Source organism: Pseudorasbora parva, chromosome 2 (assembly GCF_024679245.1).
Source record: "Pseudorasbora parva isolate DD20220531a chromosome 2, ASM2467924v1, whole genome shotgun sequence".
Classification (NCBI taxonomy): domain Eukaryota; kingdom Metazoa; phylum Chordata; class Actinopteri; order Cypriniformes; family Gobionidae; genus Pseudorasbora; species Pseudorasbora parva.
The window spans coordinates 29,762,928-29,773,748 of NC_090173.1; the positions used below are offsets into that span (position 1 = coordinate 29,762,928).

The window sequence follows — 10,821 nt, forward strand, 5'->3', positions numbered from 1 at the left end:
ATAGTCTCCCAAATTTTTGGGGTTTGTAGTATTTACGAGAATCTATTGACAGAAATACAATATAATATACATAACTATTTTCCAACATGTCCTCCAACCAATACACCTATATATATCGTTTGTCACTTCCTTGAAATATGACCCATAGGAGCGTTTACTAAAGTTGCGCCCCTATCGACAATATTTTAATTAATTAAATACGACGCACAGGAGTGTTTTTTAAAATTGTGTTCCTATTGACAGCAGGACACTTTCATTTTAAAGCATTTTTCCCTTTTATCTGCTTAATATTTCAGGTTTTGCATTGCTAATTTGGTAAAGCATTGCACTCAACAACAACATGGGATCATACGATTGTGAGTTTGATTCATTCATTATTTTTATGGCAGCTAGAGGGAGCATGGCTTTAAAACGTATATATATATATATATATATATATATATATATATATATATATATGTATATCCCCTCTTTGAACTGTCACCTTATCGTGGTGGAGGGGTTTGAGTACCTGAGTACTTGAGTAACCGTATTTTTGCGCCTGGTGGCTGGGCCTTCACCCATGGGGCCCAGCCGGGCTCAGCCCGAAAGAGCAACGTGGGGACGCCCTCCTGTGGGCTCACCACCTGCAGGAGGGATCATAAGGGGCCGGTGCATAGTGGATCGGGCGATAGTCGAAGGCGAGGCCCCCGACGACCCAATCTCTGGACACGGAAACTGGCTCTAGGGACGTGGAATGTCACCTCGTTGGCGGGGAAGGAGCCTGAGCTTGTGCGGGAGGTCAAGAGATACCGACTAGAAATAGTCGGGCTCACCTCCATGCACAGCTTGGGCTCTGGAACCACACTCTGGAGTTGCCCATGGTGAGAGGCGGCGGGCTGGAGTGGGTTTGCTTATAGCCCCCCAGCTCAGTCGCCATGTGTTGCAGTTCACCCCGGTGAGCTAGAGGGTCGCTTCCCTGCGCCTTCGAGTCGGGGATAGGTCTCTCACTGTCATTTGTGCCTACGGGCCGAATGGTAGTGCAGAGTACCCGGCCCTCTTAGGGTCTCTGGGAGGGGTGCTAGAAAGTGCTCCGACTGGAGACTCTATCGTTCTACTGGGGGACTTCAACGCCCATGTGGGCAGTGACAGAGACACCTGGAGAGGCGTGATTGGGAGGAACGGCCCCCCTGATCTGAACCCGAGCGGTGTTCTGTTATTGGACTTCTGTGCTAACCATGGCTTGTCCATAATGAACACCATGTTCAAGCATAAAGGTGTCCATCAGTGCACATGGCACCAGGACACTGCTTAGGGCTGTACTATCCCTTTACGACCAGAGCAGGAGCTTGGTTCGCATTGCCGGCAGTAAGTCAAATTTGTTCCCGGTGCATGTTGGTCTCCAGCAGGGCTGCCCTTTGTCACCGGTTCTGTTCATAATTTTTATGGACAGAATTTCTAGACGCAGCCAAGGGCCGGAGAGTGTCTCCATGCGATTTCATCACTGCTCTTTGCAGATGATGTTGTCGTGTTGGCAACCTCAGACCGGGACCTTCAACATGCACTGGGATGGTTTGCAGCCGAGTGTGAAGCGGCTGGGATGAGAATCAGCACGTCCAAGTCCGAGGCCATGGTTCTCAGTCGGAAAAGGGTAGCTTGCTCTTTTCAGGTTGATGGAGAGTTCTTGCCTCAAGTGGAGGAGTTTAAGTATCTTGGGGTCTTGTTCATGAGTGAGGGAAGGATGGAACGGGAGATTGACAGAGGGATCGGTGAAGCAGCTGCAGTAATGCGGGCGATGTACCGGTCTGTCGTGGTGAAAAAGGAGCTGAGCCGTAAGGCGAAGCTCTCGATTTAACGGTCAATCTACGTTCCTACTCTCACCTATGGTCATGAGCTGTGGGTCATGACCGAAAGGACAAGATCCCGGATACAGCTGAAATGAGCTTTCTCCGCAGGGTGGCCGGGCGCTCCCTTAGAGATAGGTGAGAAGCTCGGTCACTCGGGAGGAGCTCAGAGTAGAACCGTTGCTCCTTCACATCGAGAGGAGCCAGCTGAGGTGGCTCGGGCATCCATTTCGGATGCCTCCAGGACGCCTTCCCAGGGAGGTGTTCTGGGCACGGGAGGAGGCCCCGGGGAAGACCCAGGACGCGCTGGAGGGATTTTGTCTCCCAGCTGGCCTGGGAACACCTCGGGGTAGCTGGAGGAAGTGGCCAGAGAGAAGGAAGTCTGGACGTCTCTGCTTAGATTGTGTCCCCCGTGACCCAGCCCCAGATAAGCGGAAGATGATTTTTTGTTGTTGTGGGCTATATTATTATCAACCATATAATCCAATATATTATTATCTCTATATTATTATGAACATTATTAATTATTATGATTGAGTTTGATTTAGTACAATTCAACGCACCCGCACTTCAACTTTAAATGTTTTGTTACGCTTGTGCTTGATTTTTGGCTTATTTAAAGGGGTGATGAATTGAGAAATCCACCTTCCCTTGAGCTTTTGATATATAAAAGGTCATGGTAATATAAGATTATCCTGTAAGTTTCAGAGCTGAAAACGTCCTTGTTAGTCAAAGAAGCTTTTATAGACACCAGGCCCAGAAAACGATTGTGTGCTTCATCTTCACGTCATCTAGTGGTGTAACACCACCTCTACAGAATAATAGGCACATGTAATTCAGTAGCCCCGCTCACCGACTCATCGGATCACACTAGACAGCAGCAATAAACATGCTGAAGAAGATATTTTGGAAGAACACAATCGCTGCATAAGCTTTCTTTGGATCCTAATATTAGGAATGTGTGTGATGCTTCATTTTTTTGGGGGGGGGGTGAAATGCTGTTTCATGCATACTGAGCTTTTTACACTGTTAACCGTTAACCGGTTTTTTAAGACTTCACATTTACACACTTCACACTTCACATCCTAAACATGGGCAAAGTTTCAAAAACTAAGTTGGACGTTTAATGGAGTATTTCTATGTCAATAGAAATTTTTCGAATACAGGTTTGTGTGACATAGAATGGGCGTAATTTCCTTGTACGGGCTCTTCTCCCAAAAGGGTGCGCGGGTGCGCGGGCGCGCGTGCGACCAGACCAAGAGAGCAAATGCACGCCCATAAAAGCTGCACTTACTGCTGTCACAGGACTTAATCAACAATGTCACCAAACAAGTGTGTTTTTGATGGAGCAGTCCCAACGATTAAGGTTCACGGTCGTGCTTCGAAGCAGGTAGCAGGCAGTGAGTAAAACTGCTTCAATGTCTGTGTGTAACTTGGATATCGTCACATAGTAAACGTGACGATATCCAATGTGTGTGTGTCTGTTCTCGCTTATATCCACAGATTGTGTGGGCCATGTAATACAGAAATAATATTTTCAATCAAGTGTGGGTGTTGGATGAGAAATAAATAATTGTGTTTGTTAAATAAAGATGTTTGCGAGACCTGTGGTCGAGAGAATCATTCATGGCTGCCGCTTTCAAATCAATCGCTCCCTCATGTGAACTGAACTGACATCGAAGCTGAAGCTCATTAAATATGCAAACCTTATCCATTCCTAGCCGTGGGCGTTTAATTCCGAGTATCCAATGCGGCACGCCCATTAAAGCCCAGCGTTCAGAAGAGAGCCTCAAAACCAGTGGAGAAAATAGCCTATTACTTATTAGTTATGATGTTTTTGAATGTAAAAACCACACAAGTGTCATTAGTTGACCTCAGACAACAGTATAAAAAAACAAAAATGCATGGAAATATTGTGATTGTCATAGTTTTGGCTCTGATTATTTGCATGTGGCACAGATTTCTCTATGCCTGTTTAAATAATGGGCCTACAATAAATATATTGGCAGTGGCCAATGCTCAAGTCTACAGACACAACATGCATAATTCCAGGCTTGTTAGACTCAACAAAACTATGTACTGTGCCATCTACATTACAGACCACACAGGCCTTTTAAAGTTTTACCTTCAAAAATCTCAGTTCACAATATGCGCAAAAGCAAACAAAAATAACGACTTAAACAATTTAATTCTTGCCTGTGCCAGTCTTCTACGTAGTTTCCGTTGTAAAATCGTACAACATTCTGTTCATGTGAGCACCATGACACGTGCGGGAGCTGCAGCGTAAACAGCGCAGGAGACTGGCACAAAAAAAAGTTATTTTTGTTTGATTTTGCACACAAAAAGTAAATTACACATTAAATTAAGGTTGACCATGTCGATTAAAAAGCTGTCTATATGGAGGGGTCAGAGAGCTCTCGGATTTCACCAAAAATATCTTAATTTGTGTTCACAAGATGAACAAATGTCTTACGGGTTTGAAACAACATGAGGGTGAGTAAATAATGACAGAATTTTCATTTTTGGGTGAACTAACCATTTATCAACTTGATGTAAAAATTTGTTCCATACACACTGCATTTGTAAATGCGGTTGTCAGTACCTGCCTTTGTAGAATCCAGATGTCAATCCTGTAAATTAGCTGTGTGTACAGAACAGGATTAAGCCCTAAAAGGTAAACTGACAACCTAATTCAGCAGCAATTTGTACTGTACGTGGCCAGAAGTAGTTCCGAATGTGACTGATCACACATTAGTTTGCCATCAAACATGACAGGGTGTCATAATCTGGGTTTCATATTCTGCACCTTTTATGCGCACTTCTTTTCTCATTACATCTCCCCTGAGCTTTTTCTCTCAGTAAACAAGGTCCATGGAGGGAATTTAATCCTTCTGCCAGGCAGATAAGTGGCCCATGGTAACCTCTCCTCAATTTCAATAACAGAATCTTACTGCACCAGGAGAAATGCATTAACCGATTCCAAAAATGGCCGATGATGCAAAAACGTGAGTAATTGAATTTCTAGTGGGTTTTATTTCACCAGTTAGGTGAGGCACTTGCGGTAATCATTTCATTTATATCAATGACAAGAAATGTCTACTTCTACTATGATACATTCTAGGCCAATTTTTGGATACAGACTTATTTGTATAGGCCTACTGGTCACATATGTGTTTCAATAGAGCCGTTTTAAATCTTAAAAAAGTAAAGTGTTTGAAATAGCATCAATTTTATTTCAAAGATTCATAATTCAAGAAATCTACTGAAACTATATGCGTTTAACAGATAATCTCAGGCACAATGTGTGGCAGTTATATATCACATAAATATTGAGTATGCAATTCTTTTCCCAATGCCTGGGGAATCAGAATGACATGGGCTGACTCACTCATTATGGATTTAAAAGCTGTAATCACATTCATTCAGTCCAATACTGTTCTTCCAATATTCCATATGATTAAAGATCCCTGGCTTTTGATCAGCTCCTAATGTGTTTAATCTGCTATCTGAGGTTGGTTGAGGGTAATTGCATCAGTAATGAGAGTGAATGATTTGAGGGCCATTAGCATTATTATATGGTACTGCACTGATCAGGTAATAGGCAAAGAGAATAGATCTTTAAGCATGATTTATTAATTAGCACTCTACATTTTCATGCCCTCTATGTGGCTTCGCCACTCCTCCGCCTGAACTATGAGTCAATTCTTGAACGTTTCAGTGTTAAATGGGGGCATTGGTCAGAATGGTCACTTGGTCACACATAAAGCTTTACAGTTATTGATGGCTCTTCAGTTTATGCAGTTAAACTGCTTCTTTTATGCAAGGGATTCAAAACATCACTACAAATTTAAGAAAACTATTAAAACTGACTGACACTGACCGGTGCATCTAGCCTTGTTTAATTTCTTGTTTTCTTGTGCTTCAGCACTGATGAAATAGTGTAAGATAATGCATGCACACAGATGTTAGGTATACCTATAATAGGTACGTATGATGGATTATTATGTTAATGACGACGATAAATCATCATGCAGAGATTGACCTGAGCTGTTTGTGTGGCTGTGTGATGAGGTTTGAGCACAAAGCCTGTATGACACGGTCAGATTAATCACAAATACCGTTGATCACTAGATAGAAAAAGGCGTCAACAACAACTCTGACAAAAATAAAAATAGGGGGAAAAAACCTCATTGAGTCACATAACTTAATCCTCTTCAGCCCAACACACACTGAACTCACTCCCCTGACAATGTCTGTTGGATTAAATTGAATACAATTCTGAACTCTTTTGTTTATCTCTGTGTTTTGAAGACATTATGTCAGTGTGTCTGTGAGACCAGTGATCACGTATTTGAACCTGACAGCCCCAGCCATGGATTTAGCTTTTGAGCGTCACCTTATATGAAGCAAAAAGCTTTTTCTACCATTATTGATGGTGTTTATTTAACCAATACATATTGTATTGTGCAAGTAAGGTACAGATTTCCACAGCTTTTTTTTACGTTGTAGTTTGAGTATTGAAACCCTGATGTTATCTCATGCCTGACATAAATATTAAATATAATTATGATTTAATAGTCAGTTAAATTTTAAGTCAGTTTAATTAAATGTGAAAGCAAAAGACAGTAACATTTCATGTTTTATTCCTTTTGCTGGACATCCTTTAATCTTGGTGAATGTCCACTAACCAATAACTCCTGATGTTCTACCATAGAATTTGAATGTAGTTATCTAACGGCGCCTTTACCAAGTTCCTCAAAACTCATCGAGAGTTAAGTAAATCCTGACAGATGTTTCCAAAGCTGCTGGCGCACAATCATTCCCTGCCAATCCATTGCGCAACACATTCACACTGCTTAACACACGGCCTGTTGAAGTTTCCCCAAAGTGCAAAAGCTCTTACATATTTTCATCATAGAGTATAGTTTGATTTGTAATCCTATTAATGGATGTTAAATAACAGATATTGTCTAAATCATGAGGTTCTATTGGTTAACATAATATAATGCACTTTTTTTAAACCACATGTTTAAAACACTAGCTATATTAAGGGGTCTAACTCTTTTTGTATATTCTACTGAACTTGGTGACACTAAGACCTGGTTTCACAAACAGGGTTAAGATTAAGCCAGGATTAGGTCTTAGTTAAATTTATTTTTTTAAACGGGCCTTAGAAAAATATTACTGGTGTGCACCTTGAGACAAAAGCTATTTTAAGATGTGTCAGTGCAATTTGACTGCTCAGACCTGCATTTTAGTCTGGGACTAGTTTTAAGCCTGTGAAACCGTGGTCTAAATGTATGGGTCATATTTTAGTGACAAAAATACACTTATTTAATCAATTAAAACGTTTCATAAACGTTTTACAAATTATAAAAATATGTTACAACAATGGTTGTGAGGTATCACGTAAATCAGCACTCTTTGTACTTGACATTCATTTACACATCCAATTTAGGAATGATGAAACCAACTCTCACCTCCTCCGTGGATATTCTCCTCACACGAATACCAGATCCCCGTGTGAAAATGCCTAAAGAGAAAGCGGTCGTCGCCCGTTTCCCAGCTATAGTGAACTTTACTCGGGTCTGTCTCGTTCACTCCATAGTCAATACAATTGTGCCGTCTTTCCTTACTGCAGTTGGGTTTGGGGACCCTCTGAGTACCTTCGCACCAGTAGGTCGTGATGAACGCCGTCGTTGAGAATAAGAGTGCCAGAAGATTTAACCCCACAGACAGCAGAGCGCGGCATTTTCGAGTAGTCTTCATAGTCATATAAGAAGTGGCTCACACACTTGTATGAGCGCATTCAAACCGGGCTGAAAAATCTTAATGTGTGTGAGGAAAGCGCAGCGGTTGCGCTCACCTCACATCTGCTCACCGGGCCGAAATGACAGTGACAGGTTCGATCTTCACGCATATAAAACGAGCGTCACTCCTCTGATGCGCGCAGGTGGATCCATTCGCATGGAGACAGACGTGATTCAAGTAAGGAAGATCTTTGAGAGAGGCACTTACGCTGCCAACTGTTCTCTCTCTCTCTCTCTCTCTCTCTCTCTCTCTCTCTCTCTCTCTCTCTCTCTCTCTCTCTCTCTCTCTCTCTCTCTCTCTCTGCGCGTAGGTTACTACGCGTCCCCGTGTCACCCTCTGCCCTAACTGTTTTCTTTTTCTTTTGGTGACTAAAGGGATCATCAACATGTTTTGTAAAACTAATTACGGGTCAATGACGACGTGTGCGAACTGTAAAATAATTTGTGGGGGTAAGTAATTACACGGCACAGTCCAGCTCACAGTTAGCTTTAACTAGGCTATATGTTATAGACTTTTTAAAGTCTGTAATTTGTGATTAGGCTATATGTAATGTGAAGATCTAATAAAGTGACGATGACAGTTGTCGTTTTCCAGTCCGAAACTGAAATCGCTATGTCTCCTCCAGGCAAACGCAAATTCACTACACTGAACGTATAGCCTACAAATGTCCTTTATATTATGTGTGTACATAGGCTAGTTCCACACACACACACACACACACACACACACACACACACACACACACACACACACACACACACACACACACACACACACACACACTGATATTTCAATACATAACGATTAGCAACAAAATAAAAATAGGAAGATTTTGAAATCTGTCCTTTTTATCATCTTGTATATTTGTCATCGACTCTAGCCGCATAAATCATTCAATATTTGTGAGCCATAGTTGCCTTTTCTATCCAGACTTAAAGGGATAGTTCTCCCTAAAATGAAAATGATCCTCCGATCTGTAGGGGAGCACGGGGCACAACCTAACGCTGTTAGGGGAGACTGGGATGGTTGTAACATTTTTGACCTTTCTGCCTATATCTTGGAGCACTTTTAAGCCAATGTGTTCAAAATGTGATTCAAACTAGTTACAAGTGTCTGCTAAAATTAGATAACCATTATCTTTGCACCACAAAGATAATAGTATGTTACAGATAATTGTTACTTGTTAGTATGTTACACTGTTACAGATAATTGACTGTAACAGTAAAATGTTACAATTCACCCCAGTCTGGGTTAGTTGTAACATAGCCTGGGATAAGATGTAACATTATGATATCCACGGGGGTTAAATGTAACATATAAGGATTATGCCAAAAAAAATAAAGTAAAAAAAAAAAAAAAAAATTATATATATATAGGAAGCTTTTTATTCAAAACTAACTTTTCAATACAACTGATGTGTGTGCCACTCTCAGTCTCACCAGGACAGAACTTGAAAACAGGACATGTCCTGAGAAAACAGTACGTTTGGTCATGTAGCCATGAACTAGCCCAACTTACAGCAGCTAAAACATTAGCATAACAACTTGGATGACAAATATCTACACATACACACAATACACATAATTTAAATTAGATGTGTTTAACTACAAAATGGAAATTCCTGTAAGAAAAAAAAAAGTTAAAAAAGTAACTTTCTTACATCAAAATAGTTTTTTTACTCTAACATCTTCTATGTCTGCCACCGAGCTCTACTTTATCACATGTGGAAAAAGGACTAAACTGAGCATGTGCAAAGTGAATTAGGTGATTTGTAAATAACTAAAAAAATATATAATTATTAAAAGTCATTATTTTATATGAAAAAATGTATAATTGTATCTTATTGACAAAATATTTTAGTTTGTCTTGTGTATTTTTTATTATATCAGATAATATTGTAAGCTGTCATGTTAATGCTTTCGCTGCTTTCTGTGCTGTCACCCATACTAGGCTGCAGGGATGCACAGGGAGTTCTTGCCCCGAACAGAACTATACTGCAAATCCAAACTACCGGTATATGCTAATAGTCAATCAATCATCTTTGACGATAGTGGTCCTGACAGAAATATTATTATCTTATTTCAGACAAACTTAGAGTTATAATAAAAATATCCTGGCTCTTCCAAGCTTTATAATGGAAGTAAATGGTGGTCCTGATTTTGAAGTCCAAAGTAGTGGATCCATCCATCATAAAAGTGCTCCATACAACTCCAGGGGGTAATAAAAACCTTCTAAAGCAAAGTGAGGTTTTTGTGTAAGAAAAATATCCCTACTTTATACACTAAAATAGATAGCTTTTGGAAGTCGACTTGTGGCAAAAGTATAACCCCTAACGTGATGTAGGAGTAGCGTAAGCTTTGACGCCTCTCACAGTTCACACATATAGGGGTGGGCAACAAACTCAAGCTCCTTCTTATATTGAAATCCTCTGACATATAGCTTTAAAACTTCTAATTAGTGACCGGTGCTGTGTTGTGCCTTGTTTTGCTCTATCTTCTGCGCTTCCGGGTTGCATTTTCTCTGTAAACCCATGCCTGTGGCCTGTGTCTGTCGGAAGCTAGTTATTTTAGTTTATAAAGTTTAAAAAAAAAGTTCTTTATTTACACCCTAGAGCCATAATAATAATTGTTTATTATGGTTTGATGCACTTTTTGGACTTCAAAATGAGGACCGCCATTCACTCATATTATAAAACTTGGAAGTGCAATGATATTTTTTCGATTGTATTGTGCTGAAAGAAGAAAGTCATATAGCTTGAGGGTGAGTAAATCATGGGATCATTTTCCCTTTAATGGCCATTTTATATATCCATTATATAAGAGCTTTGAATCTATGAATTCTTTACAGGATAATTGTGTATAGAGACAAAATCAACTTGTATTGATTTTAAACACAGACTTCTGTTTCAGACAGACCACGTATACTGCTAAAGGGTAAAATATCTCACAGGAATCAGGCTTGTCAAACTGTAAACTTTATGTCTTAGCATTATTTTGAATCTATACAACAGGAATCAAATTTCATATTTTCAAATAAACCTGTCATAACTGCATTTATAGACAGAGATGTCATGTCAGTTATAAAAATAGGCTTTTTTTAAAGTGTGTGTGTGTGTGTGTGTGTGTGTGTGTGTGTGTCCTTGTTTATATTACATTGTGGGGACTAAATGTCCCCATAAGGATAGTAA

At 40.3% G+C, this 10,821-nt stretch overlaps 1 protein-coding gene across 1 annotated transcript in view; it reads right to left on the minus strand.

The window, feature by feature from the left end:
- Positions 1-7,863, minus strand: part of gsg1l (gsg1-like) — a 42,397-nt gene extending 34,534 nt beyond the window's left edge. The window contains exon 1 of the mRNA XM_067414946.1: positions 7,304-7,863. Coding sequence (XP_067271047.1) covers positions 7,304-7,598 — 295 coding nt within the window. The 5' untranslated portion in view covers positions 7,599-7,863. The remainder of the gene's footprint in view (positions 1-7,303) is intronic.
- Between the last annotated feature and the right edge of the window lie 2,958 nt (positions 7,864-10,821).